At 40.3% G+C, this 27,642-nt stretch overlaps 1 protein-coding gene across 11 annotated transcripts in view; it reads left to right on the top strand.

Moving 5' to 3' along the window:
* The window catches only part of LRRIQ3 (leucine rich repeats and IQ motif containing 3), a 43,888-nt gene extending 17,126 nt beyond the window's left edge, over positions 1 to 26,762 (top strand). For 9 of the 11 annotated variants that reach the window (XM_082227258.1, XM_082227254.1, XM_082227259.1 and 6 more), the window contains 5 exons: positions 2,654 to 2,807; positions 8,050 to 8,185; positions 14,498 to 15,218; positions 22,220 to 22,422; positions 22,509 to 24,082. In XM_082227258.1, the coding sequence (XP_082083384.1) occupies positions 2,654 to 2,807; positions 8,050 to 8,185; positions 14,498 to 15,218; positions 22,220 to 22,418 (1,210 nt within the window). In that variant the 3' untranslated portion in view covers positions 22,419 to 22,422; positions 22,509 to 24,082. Of the gene's footprint in view, positions 1 to 2,653; positions 2,808 to 8,049; positions 8,186 to 14,497; positions 15,219 to 22,219; positions 22,423 to 22,508; positions 24,083 to 25,825 lie in introns of those variants that run through there. The other 2 variants (XR_014220872.1, XM_082227255.1) reach the window with 2 other exon arrangements.
* The last annotated feature ends 880 nt before the right edge of the window (positions 26,763 to 27,642 follow it).

Raw genomic sequence — 27,642 nt, forward strand, 5'->3', positions numbered from 1 at the left:
ATAAATAAGTGATGGGAAAGGACATTTGAAAATTGACTCTCAGTACACTGTGATATCCATCAGAATAAGTTCAGGCATCATCTCAAGTTACTCAATTCTATATCAACTAGCTAAGAATGAAGTTGAGAGCTATAATAAATAACAATACATAGTATTTAGAGTGTTCAAAACACTTCACACACTTTTCAGCAGCCCTGTAAATTGTTGTCCATATATTATTGTTCCCATATTGAAGGCTGGAGAAGTGAATCTCAAAGGTTTGAACATTGATTTAACTGGCCAACATAAAAATGTAGAGTTTGGATTTGACTCAGGACTTATAAAAGTCATTTGCAAAAGAACTTGCATGTGTACTTGCTTTTTCAGAATTTTATGCACAAGCTTCTTAGTATTCTAGAAAGAAAATGCTAAGAAGGGGCTACAAAGACTTAATAATTTTTCAGGAAGAGATTAAGTCTTCTTAATGCCTAAACACATCATAGCATAGTTGCATTCTGCTAATAGATGTTCAGAGCATACACCTTACATATTTCTCCTTCATGCTTATGCATTTTACAGGTTATTAATAGCCTCTAGTATATAATACTAAAAAATGTCAGTTCCTCTCCAATGTCTTCAAAATAATTTCATTATTATGTTAATATGAAGCCCTCTGTGGATAATGTTTTGTCAATCTTTTTTAAAAGGGACTGTATGTTACATTATAAAAATTATATGCTTAACTCTTTCTAGTTGGTAAGAAATTACCATGACCAGCTCCATGAACTTTGAAGATCACTTTCAAATTGTTTCCCCTAAGATTTACCCCCATTTTTCTTTTAAAACCATGGAGTTGGAAGGGACCATAAGGGTCTTCTAGTCCAACCCAATGCAATGCAGAAATCTTTTGCCCAACACGGGGCTTAAACCCATGAACTCGAGTTAGGGTTGCCATTTGTCCAGAATTTCCCAGACATAGAGGAGATTCAGTTGTCGGAAATAGTGCCCGGGCAGAAATCACTGAAATGTCTGGGGGAAAAGCTCAACAACTTTGAGCAGAACTGAAAAAAAGCTCAAGAACTTTGCCCCCCCCTCCCCAGGAACCCTATTTTAGTTTAAGAGTCTCATGCTCCACCGATTGAGCTACCCCACAGGCACCAAGACTTCATAAGTTTCTGAGTCACTCTGTAGCCTTCTCTGTCCGGAAAATGCATGGCCATCTTTTCTCTCTCTGATAAAGTGAAACCAATCTGACTGGCAAAATGTCCAGCTTTGAGCTTGAGAGGCGATGTGTGTAGAGATATGTAGGGACCTTTCATTTTGATTGACATGTCCAGCGTTAATCACAGCAAATTATTTTCCCAGGGTACTCCAGTCACAGTTAGAACTGATGTTTTCATTGTCACATATACAGTGGTGCCTCGCAAGACAAAATTAATCCGTTCTGCGAGTCTCTTCGTCTAGCGGTTTTTTCGTCTTGCGAAGCAACCCTATTATAGCGGATTAGCGCTATTAGCGGTTCAGCGGCTATTAAAGGCTTAGCAGTTATTAAAGGATTAGCGGATTAGTGGCTAAAAGGCTAATAACGGCTTAGAAAAAGGGGGGAAAGCGAAAAAAAATCGGAACACTTGCAAGATGTTTTCGTCTTGCAAAGCAAGCCCATAGGGAAAATTGTCTTGCGAAGCAGCTCAAAAATGGAAAACCCTTTCGTCTAGCGGGTTTTCCGTCTTGCGAGGCATTCGTCTTGTGGGGCACCACTGTAATATGGTTAGGAGAGAATAGCAGCATTTTTAAAATTCAGCCTGCAATTCAGTGCACACTTTCTTGAGAATAAGACCCATTGAATTTAGTGAGACTGACTTTAGAGTAAACATGCATAAGACTGCACTCTTATTCTCTCTGATCATAGTAAAATGTGCTTTGCTGAGATATGTTTGAAAATATACATCCCATTCCTTCTTTAAAAGTGCATAGTGCAATCCATAGATCTTCAGGCATAATCATAATTGTAGTCTCCTCCTTCTTCATACCAGTAAATGCATGTTTCTAGAAGGTGACAGGCTCCATCTCCTTTCCTTTCACAAGCAAGTAGCATTCAGCTATCATAACTTGGTACAGCAATATTTTGTGCTCTTGTGAGTCATGTGTACTCTCATAGCCTGTTTCCTGATGGAGAAAACCCACATCAAATTTAAGCTAAGCTTGAATACAGTGATCCTTTCAGCTTTTCTTTAATCTTAGGCAGCTAACTGTACTTTTCCTATTCTTTTTTCAGCGCCTCTACAGGGCTTTATCAGATTGTTCACATATATCACATACATCACAAGTATATGTGACAAGTTTCAGCAAATTCAGTAATATACATATAGTGACAGAGATTGCAACCCTATCCACACCTACCTGGGAGAAATCCCCATTAAAGATCGTGGGGGCATACTTCCAATACTGAGAGGATGAATGAGATCATGAAATTAAAATTAAGGAATTTGATCTCAGTGTTTTGTCAGTCACATTTTGATGCAACGTACACAGTTTATATGTCAACAACATGAATAATGCTTCGGAAAATACTTAAAAAGAATTAAGGCACAATAAGAGCTGTGTTTATCATTACTACCTTGCTTTGAGTTTTCACCTCCTTAAAATAAACTTGCCAAACCTTTGTTTCTTACAGCCTGGTTCCTATGCAAGATGTTCTGCGATATAAACGTTACATGAGAGGTGGACTAAAGCTACCACCTTTAGGATCTGATAGGGATGTGAAGCAGACAGCTTTGACTAAGATTGAACAGCGTGCGGAGGTCAAAACGCATGCACCTGGAATCCTAGTAAGTGTGCTATTTATATATTAATTTGGAAGCTAGGGTTGTGCATCAGATTTTCCCGAGGCAAACTGGGCATATTCGGCAGGATTTAGATGTTGCCTGAGTTAGGCTTAGATAGTTACGGATCACTGCAGGTCGGGTTGGGTGGCCCAGAGTGATCCAGGACTGTTAGGCACCAAGCAGAAAGGAGAGGCAGGCATCATGTTGGAAAACCCCATTGAAAGGCTGAGATATACCTGGCCAAAAACTGCATCGTCCCAGCCCAACAATGCCCAGCTTTCCCGTTTGCCTGATGCCCCTTGCCTGAAGCACCATCCTGCAGGATTATTGTGGAGGCATCAATCTTGCTGCTGCAGGAAAGCCACTTGCAAAGCAGCAACCCACAGATTTGCACCCCCTTAGTTGTGAGTGGGGAGAAGGAGAGGCAATGCCTCCTTTCCTCGTGCTCCCTGCCTGCTGTATGTTTAATTGGGGTTTTAAACAATTAATTAAGCATTATCCCTCCCCCTGAACTAATTTGGAACCAGATCTAGGTTGGGCAGATGGTGCCCAGCTTGGCCTGATGTGGGTTGCCCTGACAGACACCCTTTTCCTTCTCCATCAGGGCCATGAGTTGCATACAGCTCTATCAAAAACTATAGGAGAGAATCTGCATTTTACATTTAGCAGCAAGAATCATTCTGTGGATCCAAGGAAAAACAGTAGAACCCTGGGAAATTTGTCCATATTTGATTATAAAGAATTTACACTTGTAAATTCTGTACACCTTGTACAGATCTGTTAGAAATGTGCTCCGAATGACACATTTTGGGCAACATTGTATCTGGTATATGATGTTATATTTACCAGTACAGAAGCAAAGCAGTGGGAATCCTGGAAGATTCAAATTAAGTACAGTGGTACCTCTGGTTGTGAACGGGATCCGTTCCGGAATCCTGTTCACAACATGAAAAGAACGCAACCCACAGCGGCGCATCTGCGCACGCTGGTTGCGATTCACTGCTTTGCGCATGTGCGTGACATCATTTTGCGTGTCTGTGCGTGCGCGAGCGGCGAAACCTGGATGTAACCCTTTCCAGTACTTCCGGGTCACTGCGGGACGTAACCTTAAAGAACGCAACATGACGCGGACGTAACATGAGGTATTACTGTACAAATTTCACCATGACAATGGGATCCCAGTAATAACCTCAGAAAGCAGTTTTGAAGAGTAACCAGTTTGACAGCATCTTCCCAATCCCACACTTCTGCACCATATACTGCTTGTGGGATTACCTTCCCCCAAAAAATCTTAAGTGCAAGGGGTACCAAGTTACCACCTCAGAAGCGAGTAAAGGTAAATATGGCTATGATTACTTGTAGGGTTGAGAACCTTGTGGAATCCAAATGCCCTGACCAGGTATAGTTCTGATTGAACTGAATTCTCAGACACTTACAATTCTTAATCGGTTCTATATTTATACAGTCTATTTCCACTTATGTAGGTGTGAACTTTTAGCAGACAAACCATCTTAGTTTCAGCATAGCTCAAGCTAAGGAATTCCTTTTCAGAAAATAATTCAAGGTCTCTGAGAAAATGTCTCATAAAGCTTGCGGCTAAGAATTGTAGCAGAAAAGTGCTGAGGCCCTTGAAGATCTGGGGTAATGTTATTTATATGAAAATTGAAGGGGGAAAAGTGAGGGAGGCTAGCAGATATCCCTGTCTTGCATCCCTTGAAGTTGGAATCACCTTGTTGAGGTCACCAATCTGAAAATAAAGAGTTTTAATTAAAATCCATATTTTCTTGTCAATACTTGTAGTGAGCAATTAAAGCCCAAACCCCTCTCTGAGTTAGTATGCTTGTAGTATAATGCTGGTCTTGCAGGTAAGCATATCTGTGATACCACTCACATTTTTCGTCAAGATTCTTTGGTGTAAGGAAATATACATTTCTAGCTAATCTTATATACTTGATCATTTCATGTTTTTCAGATATGTTTAAATATGTTGCATAATGAATCTAAATACTCTGCGAAGGGTTTTCTGCAGAATTTGCTGCTCTGTGGACTGCAGTTTGCTTAGTAGTCATTAGGACTCCGTGAAAAAATATACTGTATTTAAATTATTCATTTTTTAAAAAATAGACAAAATGAGAGTTTTCAACTACCAGATGCAATCATACAAAGTCGATTAAAAAAAAAGCATATACAAGCGTTTTATATTATTTTCTTAAGTCTTAATTCTTTCCTTTTATTTGCTTTTTCAAAACAAATACTGTCAGTCTGTTTGGAGAAACTAGCAGAACGAATTTCAACATTGATATGTCTAAATTACATCCAAAAAATAAGAGCAAATATTATTAAAGCAATGTGGCAGCAATCTGTGTTAGAGTGGATGTAACAAAAGAAAATGGCTTGTTCCATCGCTAGGAATTGCAATGATATATTTTAAATTGACATGAAATGGTTTCTGATAGGGTGGGCAACATCTGCTTCCACTTTGTGTGATGGTGGCCTGTGGCTCCAATATGCAGGCATCATTGCGTGAGCATACAATTCAGAAGTATGCCTCTCCATAACTCTGTTAGGAATTTGCTCTCCACGCTCTCCCCCCGTCTTTCCTTAAGCACTAAGCTACTGAGGAAGACAGTTTCCTCTTATTAAAAGCTTGCGCTAGTAGAAATCAAGTTTGCACAGTTGTGTCATGGGCTGCTGCAGGGTGGTATTCTATCTTCCAAAGTTTAACACCTACATAAAGTCATTCATTAGGGAATTTGGCGGCCAGGTGTCACCACACTCATCTCTATTTCTGTATAACATCTGGATTAGGAGAGACTGTGCAGGCCCTGGACTGGGTCTGGATGCAGAGGTGGGCTGGATGAGGAGAAATAAGCTGATTTGAATCCTTGGGATCTTTGGGTGAGTGATTCTTGTGTCAGAGAAATTGATCAGTCACCTGTTCTGAATGGGTTTTCACTTCCTCCGAAGGAGCTAGTTCAGAGCTTTAGGATGGTTCTTTGTCCAAATTTGTCACTAGCCTTGCGGGCTAGAAGTTGCTTTTACAGGCTTCAGCTGGTAAGACAAATGCCAGCATTATTGGACCAGGTTAGCTTGACCACAGATGCTTTGGACTACAACTCACATCATCCTTAACTATTGGCTATACTGGCTAGGGCTGATGGGACTTGTAGTCCGCAATACATGGTAGGCACCAGGGTACAGGTGTTTGTTTTTGCAGCTATGCCTTGTTAAATTCTGGGTCTGCCTTTCTAATGTTTCATGAAGTTTCCATTCTGTGGAGTATTTGTAGATTTTAAAAACCACCTTGCTTGTGCTCATGGATTTGTCTTACTGGATTGAGACAAAACATTTCTTGTGAATTTAACTTTCATAGGTATAAACAAATCCTCTCAATGGTCTAGGACTGACACATTGTATTTGGTCATACAAGTAATGTAGAAATACTGACATTTAACAGCCCTTTTACAGATTTCATAGTAGGTGAATGCAATTCCAGTGAATATCCATGCAGTACATAATAGCTGCAAGAGTCTGCATTAACTCAAATAAGAGATTAATTTAATGATAATGAAATCTATTTATCATTAATCTAACAATCAAGGGAACTGAAACTATTTCCTACTCACAAACTGCAACAACAACAACAACAATAACAACAACAACAATTGTATTATTTATACCTCGCCCATCTGGCTGGGTTTCCCCAGCCACTCTGGGCGGCTTCCAACAAAATATTAAATACAATAGTCCTTCAGATATTAAAAGCTTTCCTAAACAGGGCTGCCTTCAGATGTCTCCTAAAAGTCTGATAGTTGTTTTTTCCCCTTTGACATCTGGTGGGAGGGTGTTCCACAGGGCGGGCACCACTACCAAGAAGACCCTCTGCCTGGTTCCCTGTAATTTCACTTCTCACAGTGAGGGAACCGCCAGAAGGCCCTCAGTGCTGGACCTCAGTGTCCGGACAGAATGATGGGGGTGGAGACACTCCTTCAGATATACTGGACCAACGCCGTTTAGGGCTTTAAAGGTCAGCACCAACACTTTGAAATGTGCTTGGAAACATACCGGGAGCCAATGTTGGTCTTTTAAGACCGGTGGTCTCAGCACTGCTCCCAGTCAACAATCTAGCTGCCGCATTCTGGATTAGTTGTAGTTGCCGGATCACCTTCAAAGGTAGCCCCACGTAGATCGCATTGCAGTAGTCCAAGTGAGAGATAACTAGAACATGCACCACTCTGGCTCAAAAGTCTGCGGGCAGGTAAGGTCTCAGCCTGCATACCAGATGGGGCTGGTAAACAGCTGCCCTGGACACAGAATTGACCTGTGCCTCCATGGACAGCTGTGAGTCCAAAATGACTCCCAGGCTGCGCACCTGGTCCTTCAGGGGCACAGTTACCCCATTCAGAACCAGGGAGTCCTCCACACCTGCCTGCCTCTTGTCCCCCCAAAACAGTACATATGTCTCGTCAGGATTCAACCCCAGTCTGTTAGCCGCCATCCATCCTCCAACCACCTCCAGACACTCACACAGGACCTTCACTGCCTTCACTGGTTCTGATTTGAAAGAGGTAGAGCTGAGTGTCATCTGCATATTGATGAACACCCAGTCCAAACCCCTGATGATCTCTCCCAGCGGCTTCATGTAGATGTTGAAAAGCATGGGGGAGAGGATGGAACCCTGAGGTACCCCACAAGTGAGAGCCCAGGGGTCTGAACACTCACCCCCACCACTTTCTGAACACGGATCTGGTTTTAACCAGAGCTCACTTGCGCCTATGTGCTCATAAGCAGAGGACTTCAGTTTAGTCACCACTGTAGTCATTTAAAAATGCCCCAAGAATAGCATATGATTCTGCTCAAACTGAGAATTGTCTTTGTTTGTTTGCACAGATAAAGCTAAGGTGCCCTTGCCAGCTACAAGCTGCAGAGAAATGCATCTTGGTGTAACAGATGATGAGTGAAAGGGTTGTTTAGTTTAAAAGCTGGAATTTATTCAAGGAGCATAGAGATGTGAGGTTGGAACAAGTATGCACTCATCCATGCAAACAGTGATGTTGCCTAGAGAGACAAATAATTTCTGAAGGAAGGGTAGAAAAGAAGAATTAGCATTTTTTTTACCGCATCATTAAATGGATAGCAATAAAGTTAGTAAAAAATATATAGCCAAATGAGTGTTGCTGATGGGAAGATTTTTGTAATATTGCTATAGCAATATCTCTGACAGATGAAATGTTGATTTTAACAGATTAAAGAAGTGAAAGATCTTAAGGAGCTTCATTTATATTTGAGAAGATTAAAATATCCCATTATCTCGACCTTACTCAGATTGGAAGAAAAGAAAAAAATGAAAGAAAAGAAATCCAAAAGGTCACCAAAGAAGGGTTAGTAACTTAAGTATTTTTTATAGCATGCGAAGGAAGGATATTTTAGGAGATGGTTATGACATTTCTGTACTGCATACAGACCTATGGATATCCTTACACTTTGATTTCTGACTATTATATTTAGTATTTATCTACTTTCATCTCAAAATGTACTTATTTGATTTTAGCGCTGATCTGTTCATTCTATTAGTGTTTCATCTTTCAATGTTATGGACAAATATTTACACAGTATGTTTTTTTCCATTTTGTGGTCAGGAAGCAAGTCTGTGGGCAAGTTTGCAATGCAATGACTAGAAATGTGCCATTTGATTTACAAAAATCTGAAGAATCTGAATGTTTGTGTCAACCCTCTCTGCAGTATTCAGGGAGGGATTGTTAACACATGGGTGCATTTCCTTAATAAAATGACAAGGACCTCTGCTAATTTCTTGAAAGCCAGCTTTGACATTGACGTATGAGACTGAAAACGTTTATTCATCCGTCATCGTCAGTGTCATTCACGTGGTGTCCGATTATTAACCATGGATGTCTTAGAGTTCCACATTTGGAATATATTTTGCACAACTCTATAGACTACAGGCCTCTGACGAAATGTTTGCAAGGTGTTGGGCATCTAGTCTGTACACAGAAACATGTGATTATCTGCAGCACTGACTAGGGAGCACATGGTATTCCACACATAGCTAGCATGATAAGACTATTGTCTAGGACCATTCATATCTGGTGTGAATGTGCTGTGTAATCTCAGAGCGATTCCAAGCTCTTACCATTACCCTCTTGATCACAGCTATAAATACACTCATTGGTGGCCATTTTTCTGCATTTGTTTGTTTCTTTGAAAGCATCCATTGACAGTGTTGTGGCTGGTTCTCAAATGGTTTTTCTCCCCATCCTCCTCCCTTGCAAGCATACTGTGGACATATAAGCATTGCAGTTTTACAAATAGCACCCAACTAAACTGAAATGTGCCTTACTTTGATTCAGAATGGGTCACAGTTTCTTCTATGATGGAAGAAAAGTTGTGTGATCTCTACCACACAACTTCTTTCCCCATCGTCCTCCATTGCAAAGAATTAGTGGACACTGACACATTGCAGTTTTATTATACATAGCAACAAACAGAGCTTTGGTCCTATGGTCGCTGTCATGAGTGTGTGCACACTTAAGTCATACCTCTTCAGTAGTGAACAGAGACCAAGATCTCTGCTTGTTTGGCAATGCTTTCTTAGTCTTGTTTTTAAAAAACAGCCACATGTAAAGTGAGTGGATTACTGGAAACTCAGATTTTGTAGGCATGAAAGTGGCATTGTGGAGGCCACTGAAGCTGTTAGTTAGCTTTTACTGAAAACAGGGATGGACCAAGAATAAAATACATTTGGGTCCCTGCCATGAGTAAAATGCAAGTCCATCTACTGTGATATGTAGGTTAAAGCTGTTTCAACATAGGAAAATGAAAAACATGGGTTTTAATAAAGTGAAATATGTTTGTTTTTGTTTTAAAAACCAGCTGTGGAAAGTTGTCATTCTCAAGATTTCAGAACATTTTTTGCCAGGATACTGGGTCCTCTTGAGGCCTTCAGACCACCGTGTGCTGGCCATCTCAGATTTAATGGATTCAGCAAATTTGAGTAGACAAAAATGCCATTAGTATTATATAGAACAATTCCTACATAGCTGTTTTCATTTATTTTTATTAACATTTCAGTGCATAAAGATTTTTACTGATGTGCAATGTGGGTTTCATTATTAATCTTTTATGTTGTGTTAATGAAGAGGAAATTCTATGCATACAAATGTGATTAAGTACTCTGCTTAGCAGTGTCTGACTGTGGTGGTTGAAGGATTTCTGGGTCATGGGGAGAAGTTATAGTTACATTTTCAGATTCATTGACACTGATTTTCATTATTTTTAACGACACCTTCTCAAGTCACCTTCTGAAAGCATATATTGTGTGGTTCATTGCGGCATGTCAAAACACTGTATTGTGACAATCCTCCAACAATCACTCAATAAAGTAGCTAAAAACATAACTGTTGCCAACACTGTCTAGCAAGGGCACTGGTATTTCTAATTGTGTTATTTTTGGTGACATTTCAGGGGGGCTTTTTATTTTCTTATAGATTGGTTTATGACTTACCTTTCCTACTCGCATAAGAATTCTTTCTACTTCCCTCAATAACTTTGATGATCCCCAATGGAGTGGCTTATCTTTAACAGTGTTTTCGTTATCTGCCACACTGCATTTCTACTGGCAAGTTTTAGATAATGGCCTGTTTAAATTTAACATCTCATATCCTTCTCTTGTGAGAAATATTCCAGTTTGATTCGGTTACCTTGGTGAGCTGTTTCGACTTAAATTTATTTAAACCTAAGAGAACATGGTGTGGAACATCAGTGAACTTGCAGTCTAAAGTCAGGCCAGTGTAGCTGACAGGAGGTGGTATGAAAAAAGCAAAGTTGTGTTGCTTCTGGAAAGGTACGGTTCAGGAAGAATGTTTTGAAGAAGGATTTGAAGCCATTCTGAGTGTAGTTTGACAGAGGCATAGATCGTTCCAGTTGCAGAGAGTGGCACAGAAATGGCACAGAAACATAAAATGGAAGCAGGTCGTTAACAAAGGCCAATAGCAAATGAGTTCAGGTGAAAAGAGGGAATTGGGGAAACATTGGTACTGTTCGATACAGAGACAAGATGAAGGTTGAGTAAGTTAAAAACATTATCAGCAAGATATTATGTGAGTGGCAGAAAATGACTTGGAGCCAGCAGTGCCAGATAGTTGTGACATGGAAATAAGTGACCATGGTTTTTCTTTTGGTGTTCTACACAAGCCAGACCCATTTCACAGGTCACTAGTGAGAGAATTTATATCTGGAGTGATGTGCGCAATAATAGAAGCACTGCATGCTTCCAGGATTTGTGAAGAAATATACCACCACCCCAGCTCTGAATTTTCTTGCCTGTTGTTGCTGTTCTCACCTTGGGATTGAATTTTTAAAAATCCTGACCTATTGACAATGATTTATTCTAATTCCCATTTTATTCCTTGATTTCAATGAGAAATTAAGGTTTGTTTTTTATTATTCTGCTAAAAACCTCACAGTTCTAACATATAACATATACATATTTATATGTATTGCATTTACAATATTATATGCATATTATATGCACATACAGTCCCACTTTTTTAAACTAACAGATACATAAACAGATACACACAATGAATGAAATGGTATAAAATGTTTATGTATTAATTCTTATAAAATCATGCTGCGGGAATATACCGTATTGGCCCAAATATAAGCCGCACCTGCAAATAAGCTTCATCTTTAAAATTTGGCAGCTTGGGGGAGGCTTGGAATCCGCGTATGAGACGGGCGCTATTGCCCTGCACTCCTGGGCTGCTTCCTGGTGGAGTGGGGGGAGCCGCACCACTCTGCCGGTGGTGTAAGGTCCTGAATATAAGCCACACTTTAACTTTTCACAATCGGAATTTGGGGGGAAAGTGCGGCTTATATTCATGCCAGTACGGTAGTATAGCATGGGAATTGATGCTTTTATTTGTTAAAAATATTGTGTGTTTAATTTGGCGCATGCGCACACATGCATATATATATATATATATATATATATATATATATATATATATATTCACAAGCAACTTGGTGCTCAGCACAAAAGGGGATCTGATGTGGGGAAAGCTTAATTGGGTCAGAACCACCAAATTCAAACCGCATCCTCTCCATCTCTGATGTTGTTTCTTGCCTGCTCCTTGCAATGACATTGCAGCTTCCTGAGCTGGGAAGAACAAGTGGTAGCAGCTTTTCCCTCACCATTGGCATTTCAGTTTTGTCATGTCGGCTGGTATCCACTAGCCTGGAAATCACTGAAGACACTGCCTTCTAGTTGTGTGTCACAGAAGCTAGAACTATCTCAGAGGTCACCAGTAAAAAGATTCATATCTAGTGTGCTGTGCGCAATAGACTTAATGTCATGTGCTTCAGCATTGTTATTCACCAACAGAGATGACATTATTCACTGACCTGCACTTTCTTATACCTTCCTACTCATCATTAGGTAGCCTAACCTGCAGAAGCCTTTTATCTTGGGAACACGGGGAAAAGGGATCTAAAACTTCTTCTGGAGTACTTTCAGTTAAATGGCATAATGCTATGGGCTTCCTTCATATTGCACTATACTTGATTTAGATTGTTTCCTAATGGGTTATCCATTTCAGCATAGCATATGCTTATAGAAAAGTACCTTCATTAATTACAAGACACTTCTGGGGCAACAATAGATTTGTAACTCTCCCGCTCCCTTCACAAACTTGCTTTATTAATGTATTATATTTAAGCTGGTTAGCATTTGCATGTCAGTTTCCCCCAGTCATTTTAAATTTGATTATGAAGGATTGGGTACAAAGTCATAGGTAGGTGAATCGACAGGAAACCAGATGTGACCAACCAAATAATAAATTGCTTGCTTTTGTTAAGGGCCAAGATCCAAAGAATTATCCACCCAGTTCCCTAAGCTCAAAGAGGCTTGGTCTTATGCACATTCTTAAATTTGAGCTCTTCTAAAGCTGTTCACAAATGAATCAATATCATTAATTCTGCCAGCACTATAAGTATGCTGGGAGACCAATAGGTATGTGTTAGCTTTTCAGTCTGTTTAAATAATTTCAAGAAGCCATCCTCAGTCGTCCCCCCCCCCCGCAAGGAGGTCATGTAATAGATTGCACAATACTTAAAGGGTTATTATAACAAAGCTGGCAGGAAGAAGTGTAGAGATGTATGCCAGTGGGTTATACTGTACCACACATCTTGGATAAAAGTGGTCTTTCTGTCTCTTCCTGGCATGCTGTTCACAATTTTACCAGAACAGACCTCGTTTTGTTAAAACAAATACCTTGTTTTGTATTTTAAAAAGAAGGTGGGTGAGACCGGAAATGTTTTTTTGTCTCCCCCCCCCCCATGTGGTTTGATTTCAAACTCCACAGGCAAAGGAAGCAGGGTTTGCAAGAGCTGCCCAATCACCTGATTGGTAGACCCTGCAAGGATTGCTTTCAGCAGGGATTGGCTCCATTTGGGAGCTCTTGCACCAGATTTTAAAGCCGCTGATTACAAACCCTGCTTGCCAAGTAACAACTGGGAGCACACTTTAAAGCTCTCAGTTGTTCCTTTTCAGCTAAATCTTTGTCTTTCCCACACCTGATGTCAACATTTTGAGGGGCAGGTGAATGTGGCTCGGGGGAAACCGCCTTGTGAGCCAATTTAGGAACCTTGCCGGGCCTAATAAAGCACACAGGCTGGAGGTACCCTTGCCACAGATATAAAAAGAACAGAATGAGCAGAAATATTAAGTTACAGTTGAGAAAAGCGAAATGAAATTTAGCATGCTCGTTTTCCTTATTTGCGTGTTTGGTCTTTGGCAGTGGTATTCCAATGTAATATCAGATTTGGCTTACCATCAAGTGGAACAGTTTCCCAGACTAGCAACTTTGCAGGGGTGTTTTCAGCACAATCTGCTCCCAATCTTCCCTCCCTTATCCATTCTTGCTGTTGCCATTCCAAAACAGCCCCCTCCTTTTTCATTTTCACCCCCTGTGTCTTTATTAGGCTGTAAATCTGTCACCTCTGTATATTGTACCTAATGTTGAATGACAGTCTTATTTAATAGGGGGAGGGGAGAATATATCTTCTACTGTTACTGCTTCCCCCCTCTCTTGAGCATGCAACATTATCATGCATATTTGAACCTAGCAAATGAACAATTGAGGGATGTGGGGCAGCTACTGGCTAAAATGAGTGGAAGAAACATTTCACAAGGTTGGAGAAGATGAAAAAAGTACCATCGTATTCTAGGATAAGCTGTTGTCAAGGGTTAGTGGGGAGCTATGGTAGGCCTTGCAGGGCACAGCTGGTTTGGGCAAGCAAAGAACTAGTGCAGGGTTTTCCAAACTTGGTTCTCCAGCTGTTTTGGGACTACAATTCCCATCATCTCTGACCAGTGGTCCTGCTGCTAAGGATTATGGGAGTCGTAGTCCAAAACCAGCTGGAGACCCAAGTTTGAGAAACCCGGAACTAGTGCAAGGATAGCCATTCATCCAGGGTTCCATCTTTGCAAGCCTCATAAGTATGTCCCTGAAGCAGTCGGGAGAATTTTATAGACTTTCCATTATTTGGTTCTTTGGATGGGATTTGCTTCTTTATTTTAAAATGCTATATTATGACTTTGCTAATGAAAACTTTAATACATTGAAAATATTTGGGGAAATACTAATGTAATTGTTGAACTGTTTTATGTTCAGAGCTCTTGGGCTGGAAGGAACCTGAAGTGAAATCTGATGAGATGGCAATGAAATTCAGGCTTTCCATACGTAGAATGCATTTTTATTCATTGCATGATGAGCTGCAGTCGTGTCGAGAGAGAGACAAAGAAATTTTTGACGCTGTACATGACTTGCGTTACTTCATGCAGCCTATAACTCCAGCTAAGCCTATTCATGAGCCAGCGAGCATAGATAAGAGGACCTTTGCTAAAGCATTTGGAGCTGTCAGACTTCGCCCCTTGTGTGCTATTGATAAAGCATACTTGGAAAGTCAAAAGTTGGATGTTGAGCTTAAAAAGGAGCGGCATGTCATGCGGATGCAGATTATTAAATGTGAAGTTACAGACTACATCCATCGTTTACAGGAAGATAAAATGGAGAAAGTTCAGATGGAAAACGAAGAGGGAAAGCTCCAGACTAAAGATACTCTGGAAGAGCAGAAGAACAAAAGATCAAAGTCAATTAATAAACTAAGGCAAAACTATACCAATTTTGTAAACATCAAGAAGAAAAAGACATTTGAAAATACATTTGTTCAGCGCTTCAGCACGCAACATCTTTCTTTGACAAATGGCTTATTAAGAATGGATGGATGGAGGAAGAATGGGGAATTTGTGAAGGAACGAAAAGTTGTAGTTAGACGAATTATAGAAGAACAGAAGCAGCGAAGAGAGATGTTCGAAAATTTCCGTGAGCAGAGGTAAGTTTGCTTTTCTTAATTATTCACTGCACATAAAGCTTTGAAGTTTTCACAAATTTATAGATAGTCTTCAAGGATAGTTCTTGAGAAAAACTGGAACCTCCAATAAATAAATATTTATATCCTGATTTTCTATGTCGTTGTCCAAGTGGCTACTATATATATTCCAGTTGCAATATTACAAGAGAGAAGCACAGACAAGAACCAAACTTTTAAAAGGGAAGAATTTATTTGAAACCAAGGGGATAGTGATTCACAAGCTAGCCAGTGAATTTTCATTTGGTCTTTATTTTTAAAACAAATAAATGCAGGTGAGGTCATATTAATCTCCAGGGATAAGGGAGTCCCACAGCTTCATCTATGGGACATGATGAAGAGGCATGATCCAGGGCCCCTCTCACTGATCTGAGTGGAAGGGCATACGCCTATGCTCAGATAACAGGATTGGTGCATAATAATGTTTAGAAAACAATATAAGACAAAAACATAACAACTAGGCCTTTCTATGTGTAAAACATACATATATTCAGTTCAGTTTAACTACAGTTGTTTGATGTATAAATCCAAGCTTTCATTCATCAAAAGGGGATATATTTCCCATAAATACATAAACCTCTTTTTTAAAGCCTGTAAATCATCCACTACGTAGGTGCCAACTCCCTGGGGCCCTGGGTGCCTGAGCACCCACAAAATTCCCCATGAATGAATGGGCCAGGCACCCACAAATTTTGGTGCCAGGGCCATGTACGCTGGCACCCAGGTTGGCGCTCCTGATCCACTAAAGGTAAAGGTAAAGGTACCCCTGCCCGTACGGGCCAGTCTTGACAGACTCTAGGGTTGTGCGCCCATCTCACTCAAGAGGCCGGGGGACAGCGCTGTACGGAGACACTTCTGGGTCACATGGCCAGCGTGACATCGCTGCTCTGGCGAGCCAGAGCCGCACACGGAAACGCCATTTACCTTCCCGCTAGTAAGCGGTCCCTATTTATCTACTTGTACCCGGGAGTGCTTTCGAACTGCTAGGTTGGCAGGTGCTGGGACCGAACAACGGGAGCACACCCCGCCGCGGGGATTCGAACCGCCGACCTTTCGATCGGCAAGCCCTAGGCGCTGAGGCTTTTACTCACAGCGCGTCCCTTCCTGATCCACTACATCCATTCTAATTCTGCTCCTTGTTTTCTTATATGTCCAAAGCAATTCCCCCACCCACCCAACCCAGTCTTCTCCAAGTTAAAAAACTTAACCCAGTGTATTCCAGCTCTTTTTTACTTCTACTAATGACCAGACTTCAGACGTTCCCTGATACATGTTTGAGTGTAAAGAGAGTACTTAGGGAGCTCACTGATACTGGGAAAGACTGCTCATTTAGGCCACTATTGTCTATTCACACTGACAGTGACTCTCCAGGATCTCAGGCAAAGCTATTTCCCACCACCTCCTATCTGAGATCCTTAAACTTGGAGATGTACTGTGGCACCTGCCTGATAAATAAGCATAAACAGAGTATTTTCCACCTCGGTTTTTATTAATTCAAATTTAGGAAAAACACCTTAAATGTGGCACCTTAAATGTTAAGACATGTTGTAATAGGATAAGTTTTTATGAGCTAGACCTTCTGGAAATTGTCACATTTAGGAAGTATGTGTGCAATACATACATATATAAACACCTTCACAGCACGCATACCCCAAACTGTTCTTTTCCCCTAGAGAGATGGAGAAGTTTATCTCTAGAAGTTGAGATAAAAACAGATCTTGCCCCCTCCCATGATACTGCACTCAACAGCATCTGGATAAGCTGATCGGATTTACCCTTACCTAAACTGAGCCCTTAGCTGTAATACCTTTACTTTCTCTCACAGAAATCAATGGAAGCCATTTAGTTTTATGTAGGAAAGCAAAGGTGTTGAGGTGGAAGAAGAGCCTAGCTTTCAAGTCACATTCCGCTGCCCTCCATGGCTGAGGAGAATATTTTCTCCCACCTTAACGTTATCACCTCACTTTAAGTTTCTCCATAAAAGCTAATGAAAGCTCTTCATTCTTATTCTGACAAGTACTCAAGAAGAGAACTTCTGGGTGATGCCAAAGACCTATTTAGTCCAGCCATTCTTTGTCCCATATTAGCCAGCAAAATGCCTATGGGAAGCTGGCAAGCAGGACATGAGAGCAGTAGCCTCCTCCTGCTGTTGTTCCCCAGCAAATCATATTCAGAAGCATGCTGTTTCTGATCCTGAAAGGTGATATCCAGCCATCGGTAGCCTTATCCTGCGTGGATTTGTCAAAGGTCAGAATTCAAACCTTCCCCTTCATCCCTGACACAGGCAGCTCCTAGGCCAGAAGGTGGGAGAGGCAGGCAGATTTCTGCGCCAACCATGGTAGAAGTGGAACTTCCTTAGGATCCAATGGAACCTGGGTCAGCCCAGCCACTCCTCCAGAATGCCCTGCTTCAGGGCCTTCCATTGGTTATCAGCATGAGCAGGCGTCTTGTTGATGGCCTGACCATGCACTCAGAGGCTTAGCTAAGAAAACAAGGCAGAGGGACTCCACCCATTCCAGCCCTCCCCACGGCCTCCTGTAAGAGAGGTTGGATTGTTCTGTAATTACTTTTAAAGCTGTCTTAAGTTAAGTGACCATCACTAATTTCTTTTGGTGACAAATTAAATCATTATTAGAAAACAGCGTCACAGTGTTGAAACCCAGAGTTCTCAACTGATATATTTCATAAAGCGGCATTCTCCTGGGAATCTGAAGGAGCGTCTCCACCCCCATCGTTCTACCCGGACACTGAGGTCCAGCACCGAGGGCCTTCTGGCAGTTCCCTCACTGCGAGAAGCCACGTTACAGGGAACCAGGCAGAGGGCCTTCTCGGTAGTGGCGCCCTCCCTGTGGAACACCCTCCCACCAGATGTCAAAGAGAACAACAACTACCAGGCTTTTAGAAGACATATGAAGGCAGCCCTGTTTCGGGAAGCTTTTAATGTTTGATGTATTACAGTATTTTAATATTCTTTTGGAAGCCGCCCAGAGTGGCTGGGGAAGCCCAGCCAGATGGACGGGGTATAAATAATAAATTATTATTATTATTATTATTATTATCTGATGGGTCCTTATTTGGCATTCTCTATGTCATGGATATAGGATGAGCATTCTAGTAAAAAAAAAAATCATCCTAAGAAATGTTCCTCAATATTGATTTTGACAGGGCGAAAGTATTCATTTCAAAAGCAGTTCAAGGCAGTGTGGGTATCGTTACAACATGCACTATGTGTTCAGGTCTATACCAAATTAATTTATTTTGAAATTATTTATTTTAGTTAAATCTTGCTTTACTTTTTTTCAACATGCCAAGTTTCTGCTGAAATTTATAGTACTACTGATAATATTCTTGGCCTAGATTTTTCCCCCCTTTTGTACAAAATGAATATCTAGCTAGGAATACTATCTTATCAAGTCATGGTTGTACCCCTTAGATAAGGTTTAGGAAGCCTTGAACATGAAGGCTTGGATGTAGCAAATAATCTATTTTATCAAAAAGCCATATGTAGTATGTAAGAATTCTGGACATCACCCAATTGCATTTACTAGCAGCTGTGATATAACATTGTTTTTCTTTATTTTGAAAGGCATACAAACCTAAAGCAAGTGTGTGCTTTTCAAAAGTAGTTTGGAAAGAGGAAATTTGAGTGACTTGTGTTTTTTGTTTCCCTACTTCTGTTTTAACATGGAATTTGGAAACCTCAGATATTCTGTCAGAATACCATGTCATGTATTACAACAATAGAGCCAAAGGAAACAGAGTTAATCCACACTAGAGTTCAGTGTGGATTTGAAGATGCTTGTGTCTCTATATTTTATTTTTCATGGCACCTATACAACATTCTCCTCATCAGAGGGGGCCTACACTTTCCCTATGCTGAATGGGGATTTTTCTGATCCACAGATAATCCGATAAGGGAAGAAAATGCAATATAAAAATGTATGTTACTCAGTTGTGAAGCCACTGAAGCACATTTCATGGGCCGGCTTCTTTTACATGTGTGCTGACATATTGCTGGGTGCGGTCTTATTGCCATACCCCTTACTTCCATTTTGTTTTCATCAGCCCAAAGGAAAGGATGCAGCTCTGTTCCATTGGCTGTTCCTGAAGGTGCATTTGCAGTATTTTTATTTTACAATAAGCTCTTTTGCAGAACTGCTCTTGTATAGAGCAGCTATATTAGAATGAAAATTAGATTTGTCTCTGCAGGTACAGGAGGCAGGAAATGGGAATGAAAGGAAGGAGCAGCCTTTCATGTGAGTGACTCCAAATCCTTGTCTGGCTTGGAGCAATGCACATTTATTTATTTTTCTGACTGCTTTTTTTTGTACAAATCTGGCCTATTTGTGTTTTTATTCCTTTTTTTAAGCTGTACTTGCATAGCTAAACAAATACCTGCAGTCATGCCCTCAAGACAGACATACACTTGTGTGTGTATGTGTACACACACACTTTTGTGCAAATCTGGTATGTTGGAAAACTTGTATTCCAAAAATAAAGTTTTATTAAGTGGTGCATGCACCTGTGCACAAGCTCACATGAGATCTCTGGTTTCCAGATCTTATGGTGAGTAGAGAAGTTCTTATTAATGGAAGGAATCAATTCACAGCACAGTTGTATCCCATGAAGCACCACCACTGTTATGGACAGGAAACAATGAGGTCGATTTCAGAAGCACAAAATTGAAAATGCTCAAGCGTGGGTGAAGGTTCTGAAACATGCACACACAAACAGCAACCCCTCAACACATCCACCCCCACCCCCACCCCCAATATTGGACTTTTGTAAAGTCATGTGGAAAAGCACCAGAAATTGTGGGATAACAGTTGGCTTGATGCAAAGTCCAGCAAGCTCCCTGCAAGCTGAATGAATGCTTAATAAATGGCCAACATTGTCTGCTCTCTCTGCAAACAAATAATCATGAATGCTCAATGAACAGATCATGTGGAAACAGCCTCTGTAGGAATATTTTTTGTTTTTGTTTGAAGTGGGTGCACTTTTCTGTTAGTTTCTTGCTTGGTTTACCCTTCAGCTTCTGTATCCTTGCTAACAATAAAGCCTTGCATGTCAGATTAGGCCCATTTACACCTGAACAATTTTAATGTCTTTAAATTGTGACATTTGTGACACCTGGGCGACCGTGCTGTTTTCAGCAGGTTCCCCATTTGCCTGGCTGAAGTCGGTAGGTGATCTTTTGCTAAAATGCAATACGAACTGGCACACGTTTTTCTGCACACACCCTGCATCTTGTTCCTTAGTGATAGGAAACATGCGCAATAGTTAGATTTCTTTATTTGCTGGTTATTTTGTAGAGAACGCATTAAGTTAGTACCTAGTCTCGCCTGCATTTATTGTTACTTTGGGGAAAGAAAGTTAATAGAACACTGATGTCGTCTATGATGGGATGATTAGCTGCTTGTGCGTAAAATCGTGGTCCCTCAGGGTTTGTGCAACTCCACAAACCTCTGTGTGTGACAGAGCTCCTCAAACATGTCTGCCCTAGTCACTTGTAGATTCCGACAGTGGTTGTTTGCGGAAGCGCTTCCAGCATAGAAGCTCCTTAACGGAAACGCGTCTTCTGGACTCACGACGTGGCAGCTTCCGGCGAAGAATGGGTCTCCCTATGGGAGCTTCTGACACCTCCCCGCTGTTCTCGCTGGACGTGTCCCTGATCCCTCCCTCTTCCCTGCTAGTTCCTGCTTTAGCTGCTGCGTCTCTCTCCGCATTCATGAGACCTTCCTCCAGAGACCCATCTCTCCCCCTGCTGGTCCCTGCTTTCGCTGCTGACTCCCTCCCAACCTCTGTGAGCCCTTCCACCACCTGTCCCTCCGATGGCAGTTCCCTGACATCGTGTATCAAATTAAAAATCAAGCGTAAGACCATAAAGGTGAATTTAATTAACTGAATGCTATTGTTATATCTTTGCATAGCTGATTACAATTTAATAGTGAAGCAAAGGGAGGACTGAAGCATCAGTTTCACTCTTGATTTATATAGTTTCCCATTCAATATAGTTCACTTTTATGTATCTTTCTACAAAAGATTGTGGATGTTTCACATTTTTTTAATTTAAAAAGTCTCATTTTATGGCACCATACATGACACAGAATGGCAGAGACATAGCTCATCCACAGTAGCATTTCTCCAGTTCCCACCTCCTAAATTTATGTAGTTCATTTTTATCCCTCCTTTCTTCCTTCGAGGAACTCAAGGTGGCCTACATAGGCAGCCTCCCATCCAAGTATTGACTAGATTTATACAGTGATACCTCGGGTTACATACGCTTCAGGTTACATACGCTTCAGGTTACAGACTCCACTAACTCAGAAATAGTATCTCGGGTTAAGAACTTTGCTTCTGGATGAGAACAGAAATTGTGCTCCGGCAGCGCAGTGGCAGTGGGAGGCCCCATTAGCTAAAGTGGTGCTTCAGGTTAAGAACAGTTTCAGGTTAAGAACGGACCTCCGGAACAAATTAAGTACTTAACCCGAGGTACCACTGTATATGCTTTGCTTCAGCATGGTGGCTACATCGTGCCTTGGGACCATTGACTTTAAAAAGCAACTGAAAAGCACAGGAAAAGACTGGTTGGAATGGAATCTCGTTGGAAAATTGTAACAGTGCACCCAAGGCCTATTGCATCCACTAAACTACCATAGTTTAGAAAAGAATATTGAGACTCGGAACGAAAAGCCGTTGTGTGCTTTGTTGTGTGCTTGCTCGTGTCTCACATTTATCGCCCAACACTTATAAAGATGGTGTGATAGTTTCAATGTGGCCTGTTTCTTTAAGTGAAGAAGTGAAAAAACAAACACACATTGAACTTAGGTATCTTGCCAAGTGCCATATTATTATATAGAATGCGTGGGGTGCGGGAGGAACAGAGTCAAGATTTGGGTTTTTGACTCAAGGACAGATAAGAACAGTTTAGAACTGGTGATGAGGCTTCTTTTTCCCTCTTCCAGGCAAGATATGATGCAAAGACAAAACACAGATGAAAAACAGTTTAGGAACTGTGTGGCCCACGAAATGGCGAGAGAGAGATACAGGCAAGCCAAGGCAAAGGTTGAAGCCATCAAGCAACCCAGACAGATGGTGCTGTACTCCTTGCCTGTGATTGGCAGTTCTGGCACTGCAGTGCCTGTCATAGAGTATGACGGCTAAAATGGTAAGGTGTATAATATGGCAAGTGGAAAGAAGACCAACTACAACTGGTTCTTTGAATGATCTAGATGAAGCTTCGTTGTCTTACAGGTTTAGAATCTGTTTCTGTTGGTAATGATTTTGAAATGCAAACCAGAAAAAGACAATTTGATGAGCAGATCGACTACAACATTTGAAGTATTTCAGTATATCCACGTGAGGAAGAAAACAGCTGTAGCCTGTTGTGCTAATTGTTTGCAAATGTTGACTTTTAAGTGGCAAACATTTCAAGCGTACATACAATTACCTCTGTATTTAGCTTTAAAATTAAATTATTCAATGCCATATAAAAATAATTGGGGAAGAATTCACTGGTTGTTAATGTAGCCAAGTAGCATGAGTGCAATTAAACATGTTGACTACACTTATTGCAGACAGGACTGCTGGAGCTTTGCCTCAGTGATTCCTCCGTAACTGTATATACAACAATGCCATAAGCCATTAGCTCTCGATAGAATGTATTTTCAGTTGCTCTCTGGCTATGCCTTAATGCAATAATTTGGTCCCAGCTGCTAACTTTCATTAACACGCTGTGTACTTTGATTAGTTTCATTAGCTGCTTTCCTATGTGTAATTAATTATGCTTCTAGTTGATTCTACTTTAATTCTTTGTATATATATTTCTCCATGTGTATTGAGCCCAGGGAGAGCAGACTTGGGCAGTTGCTGGAAGAGGTGTGGAGTCTTTTGTTGCTCCTCCCAGCTCAGTTACAGAAGTTGGGATGAGGTTTTCTTTTACTTTAGTTGTTACATCTGACACTGGAGACACACAGCAGCTTTTAAGAGAACTGGGGCTAAACTAGATGTGACACCATTCATGCAACTAACAATTTCATGCCCTGCACATTTACAATGTAAGAAAAACAGTGACACTTTCTTGTTACTTATCATTGCCTCTGATCAGAAGAAACAGACGTAGACCTTAATGTTAGTTTTATATCTGTTGTTTCACATTTCCAAAGGAAATGGCAACTTCTTACAGGCAGCTCTCCATTATGCGGGGGTTACATTCTGAGGCACCTTGTGTTTAAGTGAAAGCGTGTTTATTGGGAATACCATTGAAAAAGCCTGCAAACACCACATTCGCTCTCCCAAGTCCTCCTTGCTCAGACTCCCAACACTGCACAGGCCTCAAAGGTCGGTGCAAGGGCTTGTGGGATTACTCTTGCGAAAGCTCATGAGATTTCTGGACACTGTCTTTGTCCATTTTGCCCCTTTTCATGCCATTTCTGGGTTCGTGGTGATGCACACCAGTGTGGTCGTACGTGCTTGAATGGGCTTAAATGGGGAGTTGCCTATATTTGAAAGCTCTTGTGCTAATTTACACTGGGTCCCCACCACCAACATGGATTCAGGCTGGACTTGCTCTCTTGTAGCCCATCTGCTTCAACTTGTGGGACACCTATCCTATTAACAGGGAGAAGATTACAAGATAGAGCCGAGTTGGAACAATCTACTTCCTCAGACAAATCCATGCCCATTTTCCTTCAGAAATACTTGGCCCATTTATTCCAACAAGCATTTGAAAGACTGTGCTGATGCTCCTAATGGTTCTCCCCAACACACTCATATTTTGATTGCTATGGGTGTTTTTAAATCAAGGAAACTGCTTCCTTTAAAAAAGGGGGGGGGGAGATATCCACTCTCCCACAATAAGTCCCTTGCTCTCCTTTGGAGAAAGTTGTGTAGCGTAGACCTTTTTACTGTTCTAGTCTCTTATAAAATTTACACTCAAATCTCTTTGGTAAATGAATGCTTTCCTTTAACCTTCCTTCTGATTTGTTTTCCAACATTTTTCACATACAATTGCTAGTAGCTTTTTGCATTATTTTCTACTAGTGATGGAGGAGAAATTTTATTCAGTGCATATCTAGAGCCTAATAATCTATCAAATACACACTTTCTGAAACATTGCAAACTGAAACACTGTTATCCTTCAGAATTTGCACCTATCCGAATTTAGCAATGCGGTTCCCCAACTAATATTTGCAAAAATGCACATAGTAGGGAAAAGTGTGCATAAAAAGGTGAAAATTACATATATAATGCATTATATTAGGGGAAATTTCTTGCAAAAAAAAATGTCTGCATTCGTCAAAACTGCATATGAAAATATGTTTATTATGAGAAATTCACACTAATATGCTGATAATTATTGTGAGAGGTTTATTTCATTGCAAATTGCTGCAGAAATGTGGAGAAATGAATTTAGGACTGGAAAAATTAGAAATTAGAGAACCAAAATTGACAGATGCTTCCATCCCTAATTTCTATTCTTAAACATACCTTGTACTGTCATAATGATTTGAATATTTAATATTTAAAAAGATTTGTCCTTATAACATCCATATTGCTATTTTGCTATGGCTGCCCCACTAGTCTTGTTGGCAGCTCATAATTAGCACTTTCTTTTCTTTTTTGCTATTAATTGAATAAAACTGTTACTTACATTTCAGATTTTTAGACACTAGTCCTTTACCTCCCTGCCACTCAGCTACACAAATTCTAATTATTGTCATGAAATACAATTCTAAAAAACATATGTCTCCTGGGTATCTCAATCTCTGCAGAATTTCCTACACATTTTGCACCCGTGCCATTTCTGCAAGTATTTTATCTACGCAGAAGATTATTTCCCCCTCTTTTATTCCTGGGCTTGTAGTCCTGATAAAGAACTTTTCGTGTTCAACCTTATTGGAGGTTGGTGACTGCCACTTCTTCTTATCCATTTCTCTGCATCTAAAGAAAGGGACAGACCCATATATTATAAAGGTCTTTATCAGGGTATGAGCAAAAGAGAAGAGCACACAAAAAATTCTGGGAACAGGCTGTTGAGGCCGACAATATTTTGAGTCAAATAATTATTTGGGGGCAAATGAATCAGTTTCATTAAGAAGCATCTAAAGCAATCCTGCAAGATCTCCGTTAAAGGTACTTCTATCAAATGTATCCAGTATCTGAATAAAATGGCAGTGGTCAAACCAATTCCCACTGTTTTTGTGGAGACTGTGCTTCATAAGCCAGCATACTTCTTCTGTGCACTAATTATTGTTGCTTTTTTCCTGTAGAGCAGCAACAGAATATTTTCCCAGCCCTTCTCATTTTCTGTCTCTAAGGTGAAGCTAAACTGATGTATTCTGAAGCTAGATTTCATTGTTTGTGCCATGCTTAGTTTCAACTGTTGTGAGTTATTGTTTGCTGTTAGAGAGCCATAATGAATTGTTACATTTTGACACCTGTCTTTCAATGTTTTCTATTCCAATCTACCAGTTTATTTATAGTCTACTCCACAGCTTGTTATTAAACATGTTTTTAAAATAATACAAAGACAGTATTCATGAATAATTTCCCTCTCTCTTTGTTTCAAGAGAATCTTACCTGGACATGAAAAATGGATATGTGAATATAGGATCTGTCCATGGTGAAAAAGTGTCTGAAATGGATAGAAAATCAAAGTCATACCTAATAACACCAAAGAGAACTGTTTCTGTGAATTATTGGAGATTTTTAAAAATCCATCTGCAAGAGACTGACCAGATACAGCATTCTGCAAAAATTACCAGCTGCTATTTGTGTCATGAAGAAATAATCAATCAATCAATCTTTATTGCTGTCAAAGACCAGACAGCATGAAGAAATAACAAAATATAGATATATTTATAAATAATTTGATACATGTTGTTCATTTTTTAAAATCAATAACCAGCTATATCTAAATGTACAAATGTTCCGTTTCCACAATTCACTGTAATTTTAAGTAACAATTGGGAAAAAGGAAAGTGTATGAAATAGTGGAACAGAAAAGATCCTAGATATGTTGTCATGAACTACATAAGGAGTGCCCATAGTGAAGAAGGAACAGACTGTTGTTTCAATGCCTTCGTGGCCTGGTTAATTTTTTTATAATGGTTATGGATATGGTAAATCTGGCCTGCTTTAGTTTGGTGAAGATGGTCTGTCACATACTTTGCAAACAAAATCTGGGATTCCTACTGCTACCACAGTACCAGACCTCTTGGAAGGAGATCTTCACTTTTTTGTCATATATTATTAGTGCCCGTTAGATCTTTAGGACTGTACATACTACAGGTTGTGCTCTGCTCTTTGAGCCATTCATCCTTGGCCAACAGAAGTCTATCTTTCATATGGCAATGTGCTAAATGTGATAGATTTCATTGATAAGCTAATCCATGTCTTCTACCCAACACTTTGTTTTGGGGGTAAGGTTGTTGTACATCCCCACTTGCATTCCAAGCATTCTTTGTCAATATTGGATAATGAGCAATAGAATTGTGGTCTGCATAATCCCTGGTTCCATATCATGGCTTCTAATGTGTGTGTCTCTAAGAAGTAGTATTAATGACTAGAAGAAATTTGATTGTGCTGGATCTTTGCCTTGCTAAGAAATAACAGAACAATCTGAGGGAAACTGAGAACCACTGTCAAAGTTAACATTTCCCAAATAGTGTCCTGTACCTGTGCTGGAACTGGTGGTATTAATGGATACAGGTTTTTCCTGTATTCCAATATGTGGTTTATTTGGTGTCTTCATTGTGTTTTGCTCAACAGAATGTGGATTTCTATAACTGGTCAAGCTACTAATGGCTCAAATAAAGCTAGATGTTGCATGGAAAATGCAGCACAGGGTGGACACTTCCTTTTTTCAAAAAAGAGATTATATGCACCATAGAAAAAGGCAGATTTTAACAAAATATGAAAATAATTACTAAATTTAAGTGCCACAAAAGGAAAGTCAGATCATTTTACATCCAAATCACCACAAATAAATTATTTGCACCACACACCCAGATCCCCCCAGACCTGTAGATCTTCGATTAATGTGCCCCCAACTTTTCATGCAAATAGTTTTTGAATCCGAAAACAATTGTTTTAGAATAAAATTTAACAGCTGGACCTATATTGTTGCTGGTGCTAAGGCATGGGAACCTCTTTGGCATAAAACTCAGGTTCTCATACTACTTTGTTGTCTTTTAGGAAGATATGAAATCCTTGAATAATATGGGCGCCTGGGACACTTGTTGGAGGGCAGGGAAAGTTTGAAGTGGTATCCTTTCCAACCTCGCTTCATCTGAATAAATTCCACAAACTATTCTTATTCTCCCCTTTTATCATTTTCTACTCCTAAAAGCACACGGGGGTGTGGAAATAATCTGGTCTACATTTT

The sequence above is a fragment of the Podarcis vaucheri genome, assembly GCF_965113315.1.
Source record: "Podarcis vaucheri genome assembly, chromosome: 6".
Lineage (NCBI taxonomy): Eukaryota > Metazoa > Chordata > Lepidosauria > Squamata > Lacertidae > Podarcis > Podarcis vaucheri.